Consider the following 22,628-nt stretch of genomic DNA (forward strand, 5'->3'; position numbering starts at 1 on the left):
ATCAGAATTTTGAATATCCTAGTATTGAGGAAAAAAAAAAAAAGCTTATAGAAACCCCATTAAGTAGAAAATGGTCAGAATTAGAGCAGGTGATTCTTATTTCTATGACACTGTTCAGCTTCCCGGATATAAAAGTTTTCAACTTTCTATTAAGACTAAATTAATGCAACGGTAACAAGCTGCACAAACCACCAATTACCTTTTAGCAATATGATCCCTAGAATATCCTTTGACTTTGCAGTTCCCATGAGCACAATAAGTGTAGATATCGCTGTATCTGAAATTACTGTGCTATCTCTGTAGACTTTGTTTTTCTTGGGAAAAACCTCCATTCTCCTGAGAGAGCTTCTGGGAGTCACATGTGCATTTACAGAAACAAAGTCCTAATTTAATTGATCCTTTCGCAGTTCACACTGCTCTTAACATTTACCAAGTTTCATTGTTTGTTTGGTAAGGCTTTGTGTTGCCTGAGGTTAGATGACATGCCACCAAAAAGATTTTGGTATTTTCTCCTATTTCCATGAAATTGTAGTAAGACTTATTTGAATGCTAAATAAACTGCTTCTTTGGGTTCTGAAAACTGGCAAAATACTCTATCATGAAGCAAAAAAGATGCATATATACATATTTAAAATTTTTTTTCAAATTATATAGGAGGTTGAAGAATAATCATTTCAAAAATATGTCCTCTAAATTTAAAAACGCAATATTTGTGGGATTGCTAATTTTAAAATCACCTTAAGGTTGTTAAATTTATATCTTGCTGTAGATTTGTAAACTTATGCTTAACAATTACTTTTCAATAGCCCCGTATCCACAATGGAAACAGTTCATGAAATTAAAGATGAATGTAATGAAATTCCTAGAGACTGTGAATTTCATCACAGAGTGATGACACTGAATTTCATCATCCCACCAAAACAGAGTATTTCTCACACCGCTCCTCTCACCCATTAAGTCTTATGACTAAGTAAACAGTTACAAATCCATTGCTATTGTGGGGCAGACAATTTGTGCAAACATCGGCCTGGAAAATCATTATTCACAGTATATCATGAAAAATTTAAAGATCCATTTAAGCTTATCAATTTTAGTTCATACATGTTGACCTTGTGGTCGTTCCGTACTGAACAAATGTTCACGAAATATTGACTGTGTGGTCAGCACCATGACAGGCTTCTGTGAAAAAAGTGAGTAGAAACATACAAGGCCCCTGCTGTCTGGAGTTTCCATTAAAAAAGAAAAAAAGCCAATATGCACACGTGTGCATGCACATGAGTGTGTGTGTGTGTGTATGTGTGTGAGTGTGTGTGTGTGTGTGTGTGTCTAGTTATACACTGAGATAACGAGTATGAAACAAAAAAAACATGGTGCCATAAACCTATTAAAGGGTGGAACTTGACCTTCTCTAATGGGTCAACAGAGACTCTTATTTAGGATCGGTTTCAGTTGGATATAAAATTCACGAATTAAAAAAATGACAGAAGAAAGAGAGAAGTTCACTGCTGTCTCATATAAAAGACTACTGGATATTTGTGGCCCACGGCTATTTGTAGATGATCCAAGTTGACAGAGGCCCAGGCTCCTTCTCTTTTGTCTCTGCCAATTTGAGCATGTGCTTTTACCTCATTATCAAAGAAGGCTGCTTGAGCTCCAGCAATCAGCTTTGCATCACAATTATCAGGAAGGAATAAATTGGAGAACAGTGGCTTCCATCTCTTTTAAAGAGCTTCCAAGAAGTTGCGCACAACCTGGCTCTCTACATCAGTGAGAACTTAGTCATATAGTCATACCTAGCTTTAAGAGAGGATGGAATAGCTGTGTGAAACGTGCCAGACCAAGAATTGGGAATCTTTTAATAAAGAACAAAACAATGAATATTTGGAGGCAAGTAGCAATATCTACCATAGCTTGCCGGAGAAAATGACTTTAGCAGGAAGGCCCACTCTTTCACTTGTACCATATATTAACCACACAGGTTCAGTTCTAATTTAATGAAGGAGGGGATTATACAGAGGCATGAATTTCAGGAAGTGAGGATCATTGGTGGTTATCTTGGAGGTTAGAAACCAAACCAGGTATTATTAATATTATTTTTACCAGTTTCTTATTGTCACGATCAGCATTTTTAATTGTCAAAAGTCTACCAGGTACTAGGTAGTTTACTCATTTCTAACCTTCATACAATTCCTTTACATTATTTTTAATCTTCATAAAATTCTTGTGAGACCAGTTTTATTATTTTCATTGTATAGTGAGAGAACTGAAATTCAAAGTAGTTAAATAACTGGTCCAAAGTCACATTAGTAGTAAGTGGCAGGATATATGTTGACCTGATTCCAAATCGTTTACTTTTTTAATCACAACATGATACCTTTCAGAAAATATTGTTTGCTCTGGACTGATCCTGCTAGATATTAAAAACGCTTGTATAGTGACCACTGCACCTTTTAAACATATCACAAAGTGTGGGAGATGGAGACATTAATCAACACTAATAATTCTGGTATTTTAAATCATTTTTCTATAACAGGTAAAACATATTTAATATCAAAGATTATTTTTCCTATATTGGAATAAGATTACCAATTTTCTTCTCATTGAAGCTAAACTTAAAAATTGGATAAGCAACTAGTGAATTTACAATCAATCATATAGTAGTGTTTTCTCATGAATTTTCTTATGAACCTGTGATTTTGAATTTGCAAATATATCTTGGCATAAGGGCAGATATTTTATGAAAGCAAAGTCACACTTTCTAGGCATTAATACTGAGATTCAGCAGAAGGCATAAAGATAATGACCAAACACACAAGGAGGAATTATTCTTGATATTTGAAAATGGTATAGTACCGGAATAGCAACCACATAACACCCCTCTTCTAATGAACACATATTATTTTAATCAAGCTGTAATTTGAAATCAGAATTTCAAAACTGGTTATTTACTATAGTGGATAAAGGTTCTGTTTCATTTGACACAGTTTCTAAGTGACAGATAAATCATTAATAAACAACAGATGAATATCATTCTTGACAAGGAAATATATTAAGTCTGAACTGGGAAATTTCATGACAAACATATGCCCTAAAAAAGGGCTAAACTAAAGGTTGTCATTAGTGAGGGCTATTCCTTGATTTAATCAGCTTATTTCAGTAGTAGTTTGGAATCCTCACAATTCACACATCAACTGAGTTAAAAATTGGCCCATGAAAGAAATAACTAAATGCCTTCATCCCAACAAATCAAAACCATGTCTTTATAATCAGAAACAGTCTCAGAGACATAGAGGAAAAACTGAGGGTTGCTAGATGGGGGCGGGGGGGGGAAGCGGGGGTGGTGCTCAGGGGGAGAATGAGGGGATTAGAAAGCACAGTCGGTAACCGCAAGATTGCCACGGGGATACGAAAGTCAATTTGGGGAATGTAATCAATAATGTTGTAAAGACTTTGTAGGGTATCCGAGATGGACACTTGTCTTATTAGGGAGACCACCTCAGGGATGATGTAGATGCCTGATCACTGCACTGTACACCTGAAGCTGAAGCTGAACAATAATGAATGTCAACTACAATTATATATATATAATTGTAGTATATATATATATATATATATATATATATATATATATATATATATATATATATATATATATAATTGTAGTTGAAGAAGTGGAGTACAGCATTAGGAATAGAAACAGTGGAAATGTAATGGCCGTGTGCGATGTCAGTAGGGTAGTAGAGGGGGGTTGTCAGTGTGTAAGGGATGTAAATGATAAATGTCTAACTATTACATTGTTTTCCACACCTGAAACTAAAAAAAAAAAAAAAAAAAAAAAAAGCATGTCTTTCTAAAATAGAATAATTATTTAAACCTCGTGGATATTTAACCTCTGCTCATCAGTTATCTTTCAAATAGAAAGTAACTTTTTTAGTGCTAAAAATTCTCCATCTTCTGTCACTGTCTCCCAATTTGTCACATTTCTGCATAGACAGCACCTGGAACTCTGTTTAAAATGAATATTCCTTGGCCCTTACCAGATTTCCTGAATCATCTCTGGAGTTGGCACTTGGAAGCCTACATTTTGGATAGTTATGTCTTCTGAAGCTTGAGAATCTCTATAACAATTCTAAGGAGCTTTGACACCCATCCACAAGAGAGGAAGGAAAAAATAAATTGTAGTCAACAACCTAAATCTGAAAGCCCAATTTCAATTCCCAGGGAGAATTTGCATTGACAGTAAGCAGTAATTACAGTCAAGAAATTAAGTATTTCATTCAAATATTTGATACTTTAATAATATTATTGAAGACGATGATTTAGGTACACCTATTTTCTTCTTGTTCATGTTCAGCCCCGTGGTAAGCACCTCAATTGGCCTTAATGACAGTCCCTTTAGATTGGTAATTCTATTCACCCGTTTCACAGATGAAAAAAAAAGTGAAGTTAGAGAGATTATGTTACCTGTCCAGTAGGTGGCAGAGAGTGACTAACACTCAGGTCTGTCTGACTTCAAACTGCTATACTACATCATTATAGATGAAAGAATATTTAGTATACAATAGTGACAACTTCAGAAGAAATATTAGATAAGGAAAGAAAACTGAAGCTGATTAAATAGTCTACTAATGTAAAGCATCAAACAGATTGAAATGGAACACCTAAAGTTCACATGAATTGTATAGATCCTGATATAATTTAATGGACATTAAATTTGACTGAATGTATTTATTTAAAATTTAGGAATATTTAATTTTTTCTTTTAAAATCTCTACAAAAATAAATTATGTCCATAATTATAACTTCTTTCCATAAATTAAACAAAGGCAGAAACATCAACAATTACACAAACACAAACACGCAAGATAATGAGGCTAATCACCTAATCTTCTGTCAGATACTTAATACTTTATAGTCAAAATGGCAAGTTTAATCAACATGTTCTCAAAATGAAGATTGGTACAAAATGCATATTTTGACCTATTATGTATTGTAATAATTGCTCCTTAAAACTATAGACTCGTGTAAAATAAGTTATTAACATTTCCTAAATGAAAGAAATGTGTATGCAAATATTTGAACTGCATTATATTATTGTTAAAACATTTGATTCTTTGTGAATTAAATATTTTAATATCTAAACAAAATGTTTTAGATGTTAACATTTTGTTTAGATGTTAACATCTAAAACAAAAACATAGTTAAACAATAATAAAGCATAATTCTTCAGTGAATTTTTATTGTTTTATTTATGATATTGTATATCTTTTAGGATTTCAAAGCCTTCTTTTTTTTTTTTCCAGCTTCTTTGTAACATGAATCAAAATACCCCTGTGACTTCCTATAGACTTACTGTAACTTCAAAGATGGATCATCTTAGAAAAAGCAGATTAATGATGTACTAAATAAGCAAAACAAGAATACAGGATAAAAAGAAATAGTATGCTAGAGAACAGTGTAACATGACATTGCAGTTCAGAACAGTCACTTTTGCATTGATTTTACTGATAGAAAACAAGTAAGTATAACATTGTTTTCTATGGCAGTTCTGTATTCTTTTCCCAACATCATTAAAATTGTGAATATTCAAGCTACAAGAACTGGGTTATGTCCATTTCTTCCTAATTAAATTGCTTGGTTGTCCATTTAACATTGCCAACTAATTCTTTGTGATATAACTTAAAATATCGTTTTCTGATATTCTTTTAAAAAGTTATACTTTTTTAATATTATTAAAATGCCTGATAATTTTGGAGATACTCAGAAATTCTTGGACAATTCCACTGCAAATAATAGCATCAAATCTTGTTGGCTCTCAGAAATGTAAACTACTTTAAATTTTTACATGTATGGAGCACGTAGGATACAAAATGAGCTACTTTCTTTTAATTTGTAGATATTTTGAATTATATATAAATTAGCTAATTTCACAAATGGGTGATTTTAAATTTGCATTTGTATGTGTGTCAAACTTGATATGATAATGAAAGTCATAATGAAGATACAAACTAAACTGAAAAGTAAATTTAAAAAATATATTTTGAAAATACAAAAAATGTAGTTATAAAAGAAATCATGTACAATTTCAAAAGAATACTTAACATCAATGTTTTGAAAGCTTACATTCCATAAGAACAAAAAATTTTATATAAAATTAACATCTTGAAAAGTTAAATATATTTTAATGGACTCCCTTATATATGAAATTTTTAAGCTGAAGTATTAAAGTGGTGAATGTGTTCTGTTAACATTATTTTTTTCTAAATTTAGAATAACCGAAAATCATCATTTGTAGAATAAATTATGCTATTATTTTGAAAGTACATTAATCATTAAAACAATAATAGCTAATCTTGATTCAGTCCCATCTTTACTGAAAGAAAATACTTTATACATTATTTCATAAATAATCCTTTTAGCATTCACGAAGACCTCATGACCTACTCTTACTCTTTTACAATACTCAAAGAAAGTGAAAATTCAGAAATAATTCCACTTGCTCATAGCTACGTCCTCGTTTTGAACCATTTTTTTAAATTCCAAAGTACATGCTCTTAACCATCATGAAATATCATTGCCACCAACAGGGTAACAGTGGAAAAATTAACTGTGAACTAGAATTAAAAGTGGATTTGGAAATTGAATTATTGAATTGACATGATCGAGTTATAATAAAGCTATCTGTATGTTCCTTTAAAGTCAAAGCATTTTTGTCTGTCTGCTGTAGAGAACCAAGTAATGTGTTACTGGGACTTGTGAATAATTTTCCTTGAGCTGACATTAAGATTTTTGAGTGCAGGAACCAGGTGTTTTGCTCCCCATTGTTAAAGTCTGCCATAATGGGGATGCTTAAAAAGGTGTGTCAAATGATTTCACAAATTAATAAAAAGGTATTAATTTTAGGCAGTCTTCAATTTAAACATGAATTCATTCATTCAATCCAAAAGCACAGACGACTTCTATTTGACAGACACAAAGCTAGACATCAATAAGTAAATATAAATTGTTACGTAAAATAAAATTTATGCTCTCCACGAGTTCGCAGACTAATGGTAAAGAGAGATAAGTGAAGAACTAAATGTAGTATAATAAACAGTACAATGGACATAACACTATTTACTTGATGAAAGTGTAAGGACAGGAGGATTTAACGTGAATTAAGGTTCAGGGATGATATTCAGGAAGGTTTTGAAAGGGAATGTCAGCTTCCAAAATTCCTTTACAACGTAAAGCAAAAACACACATAGAGAGCCAGAAGCATCTAACCTGAATTATGTTCAGGGATGATATGCAAGGTGGGTGATAAGAAAAAAGCTTCCAAAATGTGTTTGCAAAATACATCCCGCTCACATACTCAAAATGATGATAATTCTGGATACGTCAACGTGTCCAAGTATTCCATGTCCCATCCCACTTGCCCCATTCTCCTCATTCTTTGCCAAGGTCACTTCATACATTTCTATAGCTTTCCCTATCCTGTAAGCAGATGCCTCACACATTTACATTTACTACTCAGACTTCTCTCTTGAGAGCCAAACCTGGGTTTCCAACTGTCTCCTCAATCTGTCCAAGACTGAACTCAATATATTGTTTTCCAAAGCTGCTCCTGCTCCTCTCTCCCTCGCTAAAATCTTAGGAGGTAATCTTGCCTTTTTCTCTTTTGTTTCCTATATTCAGTAAGTTAATAAATTCTTTTGAATGTATGTCTTAATGACTTTTCTCTGATCCTTAACTGCTCTTAGCTCACATTGTTGCACCTCTATTGTGGTCTGCAGATCACACTGCTGCAACTGCTGTTTATTGCTCTCTTACTAACCACCAGGCACTGTGCTCAGTGCATGAAATGTTTTATCTGGAGTTTCCTCAATCATTCCCCATTTCCAATCTCCCTCCCCTCCAGGCCTTACCTGAAATATAGAGCTGTTTTAGCTAGGTATAGGTGAATTGGGTGAAATGTATTTGTGGAACCCAGCCAGGGGAATCTTACAACTATTTATGTGTTTCTGTGGGGAGGTCATTCTCAATGAGAATATCAGCAATGCCTACATAATACAGAGCAAGACATTCTTCTATTCCATTGGTAATTCAATTCAATACATATTTAGTAATCATGGCTATGTGCCAGGCACTCTGCTTGAGGCTAGTGATTTAACAGTGAAAACAAGGACACAGAGCCCGTACTCAGAACACAGAGCCTAGCAGATTTCTATTGAGCAGAAACCTCTGCAGATGAGAGTTATGATTTCCTACATGGAGCCCCAGGGGCTATTCATTGATTTCTATGGTTAGCCACACTGATGTCAAGCTCATTCTTAAATGAATAAAGGTGTGTATTTAGGAAAGATTTCCCCCCTCAATTTCCCTTTTTTGTCTTTCAGTGCAATTCCAAGATATAGGTTTATTGACAATTTGGTTACTATATAAATGTTTTTCCAACTAGAACAATATTGTGTCAGTAAAGACAAAATAAGGAGGTATAACTAAATGAAAGCCTTAAGTTAAAAAACCTAATGAGTCTATAGTACAGTGTTTTGAAGTGGTAGAGCCAAATTTCTATAAACTTCTTAATTAACAGATCATTGAGATTAGAAATTATATAGCTTGGAATTCTTTTGCTGCTATATTGAACCATCAACACTTTAGGTAGCAAAATATAGGGGAAACAGCATGGACTTTTGGCTTCCGTTACCCTGGATTCAGACAGAAACTACAATACTTACTCTCCGCATTATAAATGACTCTTTGGGTACCTTTTGTGAGCATCAGTTTTTTCCATCTGAAAAGCAGGGAAATCATGACAATTCATTTGGATATTTTTGCAAAGTTACAGAAAGTTGTTCTCTCTGCTCTGGTCCTATCACCCAGCCAAGGCACAATCGAATATTCTAACTGAACAGAAAATGCAAGCCTGTCAGTCCTCGCTTAAGTCCAGGATCTTAAATCTTGACTCCAAGATCCTGAGAGGATGACATTCAAATGTATTTTTATATTCTGGAGTTTGCCCATTTTATTTTCAGTCATTTTCTGTGTCCAGCTTACGCTCCAGTTATGCTAACCTCTGCCTTTCCCCCACACCCGTAAGTACCTTTGAATATGCTGGTCCACCTGCTGCAACACCTCCTCTGTTCTCTCTCCCACTCATAATCATGACTGCATACAACTGGGAAACAGAGAAAAACCTCAATTCTTTCATTTATCTGGAGACCTCTGCTTATATGACTATGTAATCCTAAAGCCAAGAGGTCTGTCTTTCTTATCATTTTTATAGGACCATTGTGACTTCATTTCTTTCGTCTTTTTTTTTTTCCAAAGTATGTAACACGTGCCAAGCATTGTGTTAGATATTTCCAGTACATTTTAAAGTTATCAACACTACGAAGTTACAATGTGCTCCAAATAATATAAAAGTGACAGTGGACTCCTAGTAGGATCAAAATGATAAGAATATTAAAAAGACTGGTTCTTTGCCCAACGGCCACAGTTACCTCAATCTCATTCAATCACAAAGATACGGCGTCCCATACTAATTACCAGTAATATCTTTTGAGTGCAATTCTTCGTGCAATTGAGATTTCCAGCTTGCCTATTAGTTTTCCATATATTTCAAGCGTTAATCCTATCTGCAAAATGGGAAAATATATACTAATCAAATTTTAAATTCTTCTTGATTTAATATGAAAAACTCCAAGTAATAAGGAACAGTAAAGAGATGTAAACAAAAGAAAGTCTCAGAAAGGTTTTGTCTAGCTGCCATAGAAATATATTTTTAAAACAATAAAATTAAAGCTTTTCCTTGATTACTCAAGGAACTATTACCTATTTTGAAGAGTTCAACAGTGGTACACAAAGGCTTAGCATTAAACAAATTTACTTTTATATATCTTTATATATTTTTATATATTTTATATATCTTTAGATATTTTCTTTAGTAATATACAGTTATACCTCACCAACTGCCTATATACTAAAAAGAAAAGCTCATGTGTTGCTTATTGTGCTAAATATTCATATTTTAATCATCTACCTTTCAAATATATGTCTCCAGTGTATTAAACAGAGATACTCAGTATCCATGGGCTAGGGATTGACAAAATCCTCAGGGATTAAAACAAAGCATAAAAAGTGCTTTAACAGTAGTACAAACAGGCAAAGGATCTCAGAAAGGGCACTTAATAAAGCATGCAGACATACGGTGAATGAGAAAAGGCTTCATGAGGGAGGTGGCACTTGAGATGAGTCTTTAAGTAAAAACAATTTTCCAATGGGCAGTTTCAGTAAAGAGGCAAAGACAACAGAAGCACACAGACACTTTCTGGGAAAGTGAAGTAAAGCAGTATGTCAAAGGGCTTTTTATGCCAGTTAGGGAGATGGATTTTATCCTTTAAGGGATATATGAGATAGTTTAAACATGGAAATGGCAGAGAACTATGTTTTCATATTTGGGGATAAAGTGTCTTTCTCTTGTCTCCAGTGGGTACCAGGAGGCAACAGTCCATTTTTACACACAGTCCTGGCAGTTAATGTTACTAATTCTAGGGTTAAATGGCAAAGAAACGTATTTTAAACCGAAATAATTCTTCTCTGGGTTCAATAGATGAAAGTGTTTCTGTCAGAAATGAATTCCTTTGGTTTGAGGAAGTGGTTTGCAAACTCTTTTATTTTGCCTTTTGTTACTATTGTTGTCCATGAAAGCTTGCACAGAGCAAGGACGTACAGAATAAGGAAACATTAAGGGCATCAGTTCCTCTTCCACACTGTCTCCAGCCACTACTGACAAACTCCCATGAAACCTCAGGGCTGTGCAGACACAGTTTGAAAACCACCCAGTTAAGACAGTTCATCTCTAAGAAATGAGGGACAGCGTGTTAGTCCTCAATACCTCTGGGAAGATTAACAGTAAGTGATGATGAACCGATCTATAGGTTATGCAAAGCACATAAGTGGGTTATTTGCAAAAATAGAGATATATATAAAGTCATGTTGGGACATCATTTTGTGGACATAAAATTAAGGAGTATTCACTGCATTCATATATACTATATTATATACCGGGGGTGCTAAAAAAATGTATATACATGACTTGTATTTCATCTTTTATTATTGGTATATATTATTACAATTTTAATGCAGTTTTCCCTTTCTTAAAATGTGTGTACATTTTTTTGGCACCCTCTGTATAGCCATTTAATTTTATTTTAAAGTGAGTTTCCCATTTGTACATATTTGAGACCCATAAATGGACAGTTCTTATGCACATAGATATTATAATTAATCTTTTATTCTAGTAGCATTTGATTTTAATTTTTGTCTACCAAAGGGCATTCTAGGCAACTATACTATGGAACTTAATTTTGAGTGATAAGTAATTTACTAAATATATAGTACAAATTGAGTGTTGGCATCAACCAGGGTTCAGGTACCTCTGAATAGGAAAATGCTGACAGAAGTATATTCATAATAATATAGAAGAGAGATTGACACATAAAGCAATTAATATAAATTAAGTGTTAGATGGTCTATACAAAAACATCATTTGCATGTATGTGTGGAAGTAAAAATATATTTCACTAAATTAAAATGCAATGAAAAGAAAGTCTTGTAATTAAAATATACTTCAGCTACTTATTTGTTACCTTTTTACCTTTGAAATGATCAAGTCAAATATATACTAAATCTTACTTAAAATTTAAATACAATTTCAGCAAAAAATGACAAGATAGTTTGAACATTTATGAGAAGGTGAAACTGAAAAGTATTATTTATGCTAAGCTATCCTAAATGTTTTTGCATATGTTAACTCTAGTGTTAGAATAATTTTAAGAAAGTAAGCATTAAAGTCTCAACTCCTTGATGCAGAATCAGTTCATAAATGCATTTATGCCATTCCATAATGAGAACCACTTTTGAAAATTTAATCATTTTCACAAGATACATGTTTTTGAGAAGTGTTATGTTACTTTTACAGTACCTCATTTCTTATAACAGTATTTCAACCAAAGAAAACACATTGCCTTAAAACAGGTTAAAGTATATAAATAAGAAAAGGGATCATGTTTAATTTTGTACCTTTGAAAATAAAAGCAGAGTCAATTTTACAAACATTTACCTTCATGGTTTAAAACCATCTTTCTTTCTTCCTTCTATTCCACCAAAAACAAACAATAGCAACAAAAAGTTAAACACATATTCTATTATAAATGTCAAGATCAATATCATTTTATTAATTAAAAATGTAGGAAACAGAGTTCATATTCTATAGAAATTCAGCACTTCTACTTTATCTGAAATTCTAGAGTGTTTCCCCGAATTGTTATAACATAATAACAACAACAACAACAAAAAATGAGTGGTTAAAAATCATTCAAGTGTGTTTTCAAAGAAAATCATCTGCCAAAAAAGGTGTCAGCAAGACCTTCATGAAGGAGCCCATGTCATGACTGAGCATATGGAATTTACTGACCCTTAAACTTTAAGAGACTGAAGTAGAATACCTAATGTCAAAAGCTGCCCCAAAGAGCCAGCTACAGGATATTGTAAAGAGCGTTTATATCTCAGTGTATGGAGAAGTAAAAAAAAAAAGTAATAATTCTGTAGAACAGCCCTAGGGCACTTGCATTTTCAGTCACTGCCACAATACCCAGATCGCCACTGGGAAGCAAATATATTCTGTAATAGCACAGACTTGCACTATCAGTAGACATCAGTGCAAAGCAGGAGAGGCGACAGGATTAAAAATAGAAGTATAAAATGGGGAAAGAGAAAGGAATTATATCTACTGCTTATAGTATGCAAAGGCAAGAGACTTTAATACACAAGATGTGCATTTATTCAGATCCACCTTTTAAAAGAATTCAGACTACCTCTACTCTATTAATTCTCTGTGTCTATTATGCTTTTTTCCCAGAACATTGCAACTATGTAGCTAAAATAATTAAATGGCAGGATGTTTATGTTCCCATAATGTAAAATATACGGAGACAAGAGGTTCATTTTCCCTTTTCATGTAATGATGACATGACTGAATTACAAAGTAAACCTTAGTACTGAAAAATGTAATTTGAGGATACAAATGAGGTAGAATCTGGTTTAGTTTAGATTTAACAATTTTCTAGATGGATGGCTGATTTATTTTCAGGCAGTTGAAATATATTTAGTAGGTAACAGCTTTGTAACTCACTGTTATATTTATGTTATAAATCATTTTGACTTTTGGATAACACAGAAAATCATCCATCTTACTGAGTTTCCACTTTTTCTCAAATTGAAAAGCATATTAAACTTGATACTTAAGCCTCCTGTATTATTGTTTGCTTATATATTGCACACATAAGAGATTAAGTAATAGGAATTATGTTAAATTATGCATATGAAATACAAAACATTTTTCTAATCCCAGAGGACATAGTTTGCAAAGTTCCATAAAATGTCTTTTAATTCTACCCTCTCTGTGATGTAAAAGGGAGTGACTCTATAATGTTTACCATATGATAGCCATAAACAAAAATATTAGGAGACATAGCTCATAAATCCTCAAGTATGATACTGCAGAAAAACTTGAAATTCCTATGAAAATTAAGTGTTCACTACTATTTTGTTTGAATTCACAGAGAATCCTAATGCCATCTTATTTCCATATTTAAAGCACAGATTAACATGCACATTATCCATTTCTTACATCCTTGTTAATACTTTGCAGTTTTCCTTTCCTCATAGCTCCCTTTATGAAAAGTTTGACTATATATTAACTTCTTAAGTAGTGAAGCCATTTAAAGCACACTTACTTGGAAAGTGTAAAACCGGATCCCATTAGGAGGATGCACTTTAGGGGAGCCAGAAACGGTGCTCGTATCGGAGAAAATCATTTCTGATCACAGAGACAATATAATCCACAAGGAGCTACAGATGCAGAGCAGAGAGCTTAGCGGACAGATAAATCCGTGCATGCATTGAGGGAGGCTGGAGGGTAAAATGCAATCTGCCCCATCCTTCACAGATACCCAGTAATAACATTTTGAACCTTTCTCCTACGTTTGAAATCTAAGATGAAAGGTCATCAGCCACCGACTTTCTGTGCAGTTAGTTCTTTAGAACATACAATGCTGTTTTAAAAAAATGTAATACAGAAGGGGAAAAAAAAGCAAGAACCAACAATAAATGGAGCTTGTGCAGAATCTGGCAGTGCTGTGGACCTGCCCATCTGTTCTCAGTGATAATCACCTCCCTCCACCACAGTCTAGCAGAGTGATTATGCTAAATATCCTGGTTAACCAATAACATACAGTTTCATTTCAGGGAAGCGTACACAGTGTAATTTGAGGACCTCTTCTGACTAACCTAAAGCATGTTTAAAGCTGTATTTAGCAACAAATTATTTTTCTATCATTCTTATTTCTGTGTTTCCAAATCTCTTTGTTACTCCCAGTATTTTCAACAAGATGTTCAATTTTTATACAAAGCTCTTTCTTTGAAATTAAAGAATTCTTTACTTTCACTGAGGCACCAGGCATACAATTCAGTAAGGCTATATAATACTAGGAATATTATCAAATAAAATGCATTAAATATACCTACTTCTCTGAACTCCTAAAGAACATCATGATATGAGAATAATCAGTAATCTCTTTCCCCCATCTTAACTCAGAAATCATTAAGTTTCATAGTCAATGCCTAAAAAAGTACATTTAAAAACATCACAACTTTATCTGTCATATATAGAAAACAATAAAATACCTTTTAGATACGTAAAGATTTTTGACTCAAGATCCATAATTATTAGTTGCAAACATCTAGGCTGCATTGCAAAGCATGTTATTTTTCTACATGTTTTAAGAATTATTTAGTCTGTAGAAAAGATCATATTCAGATGATTCTACACTTTTTAGAGGTAAAAATAAATGTTCCATTTACACATGGTTCAGAGCTGGAGACTTCAGGAGGACAGAAGCAAAAATGAGCCAAAAGTATTTCTTTGTGAATGTATCTAAAATGACACAGTAATACATAATCAAGAACCAGAAACCACCTGCTTTGAACCTGAAGTCTATAAAAGAAATATGATGGTGACGGGCTCTTAAAACTTAAATTATTCATTTGTACTTTTCTCCAATGATGATTCAATGATTCTCAATGATTCAATCATTCTCCAATGATGATTCAAATTTATATCAATGAGGGTAAAGCAGAAAAATGATTCTCAGTTCCTGAGATGGGACATTCTGGTAAACTATATGAGTAGGTAATTGTGTACCTAGCAAACTGGTAAAAATAACAATAACAATAATAATAATAATAATATAATAATAATAATAACAATAATAATAGAAAATAATTTTTAAATAAATCTTTAGTTTGGGGACAATATTAGATTTTTTAAAAAGTTGCAAAGATAATACAGAGAGTTCTCAAATATCCCTCAACCGGTTTCCCCAACTGTTAACATCTTACATTACTGTGGTATATTTTTCAAAACTAAGAAACTGATATCAGTGCATTATTCTTAACTAAACTCTAGACTTTACTTGGATTTCACTAGTCTTTCCATTAATGCCCCCTTTCTGTTGTAGGACCCCATCCAGTGTACGACATTTATTAGCTTTCATGTGTCCCCAGTTTCCTCTGGTCTGTGACAGCTTCTCAGCTTTTCCTTGTTTTTATTTTTATATTTATTTATTTATTTATTTATTTATTTATTTATTTATTTATTCATTCATTCATTCATTCATTCATTCATTTATTTACGGTCTTGATAGTTTTTAGAAGACTGTCAAGAAATACCGGCCAAAAAATCTGAAAACATTTATCCATAAAGATATATGTACCCCTATGTTCATTGCAGCTTTATTTACAGTGACCAAGACATGGAAACAACCAAACTGTTCTTTGATAGATGATCAGATAAAGAAGATGTGGTATATATACACGATAGAATATTACTCTGCCATAAGATGAAATAATGCCATTTGCGACAACATGAATGGATGTTGAGATTATTATGCTCAGCAAAATAGCCAGACAGAAAAAAATTCAAAAACCATATGACTTTACTCATATGTGGGATATAAAACTGAAAGCAATAAAGGAATAAAACAAACAAACAAAAACTCATAGACACAGACAACAGTTTAGTGGTTACCAGAGGGTAAGGTGGGAGTGGGGATGGCAGAAGAGAGTAAAGGGGGTCAAATATATGGTGATGGAAGGAGAACTGACTCTGGGTGGTGAGCACACAATGTGATATATAAATGATGTATTATGGAAATGTACACTTGAAACAGATGTATTAGGTTGGTGCAAAAGTAATTGCAGTTTTTGCAATTACTTCTAACCTTTTAAATTGCAACTACTTTTGCACCAACTTAATAATTTTACTAAAGTCACCCCAATAAATTTAAGAATTAAAAAAGCACTAGCCAAGATTTCTATAGGGTATCCCCTGCTCTGATGCTTCTGTGTATATTAGTTTTGTTTAATGTTTTCCTCATAATTAGACTAGGGCTATGGTTTTCGGCAAAGAATACCACAGAGATGAAGTGTCCTTCTCATCACATCATATCATTCGATACCTGATATCCACATATCACTGGTGATGTTAACCTTCATCACGTGGTGTAGATAGTATTTGCCATGTTTTCCTATGGCAAAGTTACTATTTTTCCCTTTCCATACTCTATTCTTTGGAAGTTAATCACTAAGCCTAGTGCACCATTAAAGAGGTGATAGGGAGGGTGAAATTAAGCTTTTCCTCTTGGAGGTGGGTAGTAACTACATGCATGTTAAATGGAATTTTTCTGTACAGAAGATTTGCCTCTTCTCCTCTGATTATTTTTTCATTTATTTCGGTTATTTTTCATTTATATCAGTATGGGCTCAGGTAGATTTATTTTAAACTTTGGGTGATAATACAATTTATTGGGATGCTCAAATTGTCCCAGCTTTGGCCACAAAGAACTCCTTCAGGTTGACCACCATTTCCCTTTGACCAGCTCCAATCCTTTTGTTTTTGAGCAAACAAATGATTTTTTTTTAACTGTGGTTTTCTTTCTCCTATATAAATCACCTATTTGCTAAAACTATTAGTCTCCTTAAGTATATCTTTAATTATCATTACAAGTTTACCTGAAAAATTGTTTCATTTTTTTCATAAGTATTTAAGCAGCTGTATTACTTTATTTTTTACCCAGTCTAATTTCTTAGCCCATATAGGATTCATTCCAATGATTCTCAAATAAAATAAAGTAAGTAAATAAACATACCAGCTGTGGTAATCAGTGGTGTATGTGAGACATTCTGCTTATTCGCACTTGAAGATATTTGTTGGGACCATATTTCCTCCTGTGTTTAGTGAGGCCCCATAACGTGTGCTCCCCAAAGAGCTGTAGGCGGAAATTACATCTCCAAAACAAATGTGAAGCTTCTTGGAAACCCGGGTTTTAAACGAAAAATGTGTTTGCCAAATAGATTATTATGGTGTAAATATAACATCCATGTACTTTTATGCTTACCTGTACATTGGTTCTAACGTAATTTAGACCAGACGACTCATTAGATTTCTCATTATTATTGTACAGGAGCCAATAAACTATTTTTCTGGTATATTACATAATCCTGGTATAATCTCATATTTGCTGAATTTGTATCAATCTGCAAACTATTTTAGCTAGGAATTCTGAAGCTTTAGGGCCAATAAGAATATGTCTTTTCCATTTCTCTTGTGTGGGAGGGGAAGAAATCATCAGGAATTAATGTTAAGAGGCAAGAAAAGAGGCAGCATATAATTAATATAAGTAACGTGCTTTATTTTAAATGTTGTTAAAAATTGCCAAAATATACACGCTTCCCCAAACTTTTTTTTTCTATGTAGGCTATTTATGATAATGACATTATTTCAGTTTTCTGAAGACCTAGTATTTGGAGACAACTCAACTTTCTCTTTCTGCCTGATAGACATAGAGAAGGTCGTGTCCAGATCTGAAAGTTGTTAAGGATATAAAATCCTGCCTGTCCATTGCAATTGCAGAGAGCTGGTACTATTGCCAGGCCCTGGAGGCATAATTATAAAAGATACAGTCTCTGTCCTCAAGAAACTTTAAATTTGGTGGGAGAGACATTGACTAATAAGAGGTAGATAACAAGTAAGACAAATGAAATGCAATTTAATAAATGCTAATGACTAACTTAACCTGGGCCTTCTCTGAGTCTTGGTTTCTTCATCCCTTTTGGCACTGGTGCAGGTGAGTAGTCTAACAGCCTTGACTACTGGCTACTGGCAGAGCTGTTCATTTAACAGTGAACCTTTGATTTGTTTGTCCTAGATGTGGGATGACTCCTCCTGGATGTGCTTTTTCACATATAAACATTTTCTCAAGTGAAATTAGTAAAGAAACTTAATCTTGTCAACACCCTATTTCTATGAAATCAAGTAAAATTAAAACATTCTTCTCTCAAAAAAATACAGTGGTATCTCAATTTTCTAACATAATCCACGAGCTCTGAAACATTTGAAAACAGCCGACAGCTAGGCCTCAGGATCTTGCACTCAGGGGAAGCTGTGTGACATATTCGCCTTCTGAGTCGTGTTCGAAAACCAAAGCATTTACTTCCGGTTTACAGCATTCATAAACTAAAATGTTCGTCAACAGAGATGTTTGAAAACTGAGGTACTACTGTATATGAAACATAGAATCATATTTCCATACTTTTGTTTAGTACATTTAGTTTTTCAAATAGCTTTCTCCAAGACTATTTTGGCTTGTCAAGAAACTTCATTTTTCGTTTGATTGCTTTTGATTTATGCTAAGACTACTTTAAGTATTAACTTGAAAGTGAAAGGATATAGTGCAATATTACTATGTGAAACAAAATTTAATATGCTCATGGTAGCATATTTTTTTTGGTGAAAGATATATCTTGAGAGATTTTTGGGGATAGTCAGTTAATGTCTACCACACGGAGGGTAAACAATATGTCCACTTAAATTGCTACGTACAGACTAACCCCAAAAATCTCTCAAGATATATCTTTCACCAAAACAAAAAAAAATTAAGCCTATGAACTCTAGAAAGTTTGACACCAGGCATCTCAACCACTTGAATTTTTACAGAAATAAATTGAAAATGAAAAAGTAAAATGGTAACTAAATTGCACATTCTTAAAAATGTATATAATAAAGTCCTGAAATCAGACACTTGTTTTTAATAGACTAACAGAGATTTCCAGAAGTCAACTAACACATCTTTCTGCCTCTGTAAATAATTACTCTTTAGCCTTCTGAAATGGATGTTATCAGCTTGGTTTTTATAAAAAGTTCAAAAAAATATCTTAGAGCCTACCATTTCATATCCTGTCAGGAGGATTTGGCTCAAATCCATCACTTCAACATAATTTTTTAATCAAATAACTGCAGATATTCTGCTTCAAGACAAGGAACTCTATATAACTTTTCATTCATTCATTTATGGATATTGGATAAAAAGCTCAAAAATTTGATAGAATGACAAGAATTTGAGGAGTTAAAGGAATACACTGAAAAGAAAATGTCATACTGGACAAAGAGTGGGAAAGTGAGAGCAAGAGCGAGAGACAGAGAGACAGAAAGAGAAAAAGACAGAGGCAGAGGGGAGAAGAGGAGGAAGAGGAAGGGAAGGGAGAGATATCACTACAATTTATACCACATTACACCATAGCACTAGCGGATAACCAAGACTTCTATAGCTAAGCATTCAGTTAGAAGCCATGCCAGATGGAATGAAATTTGCAGCCCAGATGGGCAATATATCCTAGTTAATCCATATGAATGGCAATGGAAGCTAGTTAAGAATATATTTCCAGCTAGATTATCTATCTATCTACTTATCTCTCAGTCTATCATATGTATGTATGTATGTATGTATGCATGCATCTATCTATCTATCTATATATCTATCTATCTATCTATTAATATTTATGTACATCTATCTATTTCCATATCGTTATCCTTATATCACAAGTTCTACAAAATGCAGCAAAGATGACCCTACATATATAGCCAAAACACTGTTTACTTTTACATACTGTTTCTGTGTCTCCTACTTCCTGACAGTCACAGCTGAATCTATACAAGTTTGTGGGGTTCGTTCATTCATTCATTCATTCACTCACTCATTTATTCAAAAAATCTTTATTGAGAAGTGCTGTGGTGCCAGACACTTTTAACAGAAATGAAGGGCAGGTGAACCAAGTGGAAACATTCCATTTTGTAGTAAGCCAATGAGAATCTCCATCCAATAGGTGTAATCAATCCTAGCAGTGAGATCTTCCATTGGACGATCCAAACAAAAAAACAAAACCAAACAAACAAAAAAACTTCTGCCTTAAAGACATTCTTCCAAGTTCAAGTGCTTTCTTTAGTTAACAAATCATTCATTGAGGATGTCCCAAATAAATCAAGACAATATACCAAAAAAAAAGAAAGAAAATAAATTGAAATTTACAAGCTTCCGTTTATAACAAGAAAAAAATGTTCAATTTTGCTTTAATCCACTTGACCATAACGTGCTGTATTTTTTACATAATCTGCATATTTGTAGATTTAGGCATGCATGTAGATGTATATATATGTGTATATGTATGTGCATGTGTATTATACACATATACATACAAACATGAATGTATGTTTGTGTTCACACATGTATATACATATACATTCATACCTACATATTTGGATATATTGTCTTTAGAACTGAAACTAGAAAATTTTAAAGTGGCATCTCATTTCTATATTCCTTCTTTTCTTTTACTTTACTTTTTCTTTGCTTAAAGCACATTTCCCACAAATGTTTACATGTATTATGATTGTCCATGAACACCTTTATGTAAATTACAAATATTGTATGAATTTCAGGATTGAATTTTGTTTTGTTTTGGTCATTTAACAGAAAAATATTAATTGATTAGAACTTTATAATTCTACAACTCATTAATTTCATTATATTTTGTTAAGTTTATCGCATGTTCTACAATAAATGCCATCAACCTGGTTTTACAAAAATGATATTAAAGTTCTATGACAGGATATTATTTCCTTAGTTACCACTCTGAATACCAGATGCCCACATAGTTCAAGTCTTTATAACAACACCTGAAAGGGTTGCTGAGCTCTGACTTATACAAAATAAAAAGAGTTAGGGAGAAATATTGGGTCCATTCTATGGCATGAGAACTACATACAGAATATTTCGAACCTAAACATGGATATGCCCTACATGCTCTATTGTACACTATTGTACAGTACCGGTTTGATGTTAAGTTTCACTTTTTTGAAGAAATTGGTAAAATCCCTAGCCATTTGTGACCAAACAAAATATTTCTACTCTTGGTAAGTCTATATTCTTTAATTTATTTACTGTCCAGTTTCCATATGTGTTCTCTGACACTGCACCAGAATTACTGTACCAGGACACAATTCTCAGTTGCTAATACAGAATTTGGATTTCCTTGTTTTAATCAGGAAGCATAATTTCTAGCTCAAGCTTAAGATAAAATATGCTTCCTTAGTGTGTAAAAGTTATTCCTTATATGGAACTTCTTGTCTATCACTAACAAGGACCAGTACAATACATGGTATAGAGTAGGCATCCAGTAAATATTTGGGAAATGCTTGAAACATATTTCTCTGGCTGTTTTGCTTCTCTTTGTGTGGATTGTATTTTAATATTAATTATCTCATTTTGACTTGCTGACTAGTCCTGAGAATTTGAAAATGCTTATTATTATTCCCAGATCCTTACAGTTAACATGTGGAATATTTAACATTCAAATTTTTGGGCTCAGTACATAATAGGCAAGTTTTGAATGAATGAATGAATTAATGAATGAATAAAATAGGTGAACAAATCTAGATATTCTAACTACCAGTCATATTATTTTATTAAATAGTACTTAAGTGGTTTAGAAAACAGACTAAAAAAAAAATTAAAAAAACAAAAAACAACCAGATTGCAGACTTACATGCATCCTCTCACCCAAATTCACACATAGATAAACTCATCTCCATGCACATATTCACAGAGCATTGGAAGAAATATCACATTAAAGGAAAAAAATGCATGTTCCAAGCAAAATTGCCCATATTCTAATGCTTTTAATCTAGTTTATTTTAATCTTAACGCTTTGTTTTTATCATTCCAGAAGAAATAGATTTAACTGATAGGATGCGAGGAAAAGAATCATGATGGCAAACAATTCTACATGAGGGCTTTTAGTATATCATAGCTAGTTTGAAACAATAGAACAATTTAAAAAACATGAATTTATATGTACCATGTTTTCCCAAAAGTAAGACCTAGCCGGACCATCAGCTCTAATGCGTCTTTTGGAGCAAAAATTAATATAAGACCCAGTCTTATTTTAGCATAAGACTGGCTCTTATGTTATATTACTTTAATATAATATAAAACTGGGTCTTATATTAATTATTGCTCCAAAAGACACATTAGAGCTGATGGTCTGGCTAGGTCTTATTTTCAGAGAAACACGGTATGAACACTCCATTCATAGTCCTATGTTTAAGATTAGAAAGATGGCAAGATTACAGGAACAAGGGCAATATTAGACAAAACTGTGGAGTAAACTAAAGCGATCTTTAGACTATC

At 33.1% G+C, this 22,628-nt stretch overlaps 1 protein-coding gene across 28 annotated transcripts in view; it reads right to left on the reverse strand.

The window, feature by feature from the left end:
- Positions 1-22,628, reverse strand: part of PPFIA2 (PTPRF interacting protein alpha 2) — a 458,316-nt gene that overhangs the window by 304,436 nt on the left and 131,252 nt on the right. For 5 of the 28 annotated variants that reach the window (XM_033117073.1, XM_033117074.1, XM_033117072.1 and 2 more), the window contains exon 1: positions 13,782-14,183. The exons of the other annotated variants lie outside the window; for them this stretch is intronic. In XM_033117073.1, coding sequence (XP_032972964.1) covers positions 13,782-13,862 — 81 coding nt within the window. In that variant the 5' untranslated portion in view covers positions 13,863-14,183. Of the gene's footprint in view, positions 1-13,781; positions 14,184-22,628 lie in introns of those variants that run through there. 28 annotated transcript variants of the gene reach the window in all.

The sequence above is a fragment of the Rhinolophus ferrumequinum genome, chromosome 10 (genome assembly GCF_004115265.2).
Source record: "Rhinolophus ferrumequinum isolate MPI-CBG mRhiFer1 chromosome 10, mRhiFer1_v1.p, whole genome shotgun sequence".
NCBI classification, from domain to species: Eukaryota; Metazoa; Chordata; class Mammalia; order Chiroptera; family Rhinolophidae; genus Rhinolophus; species Rhinolophus ferrumequinum.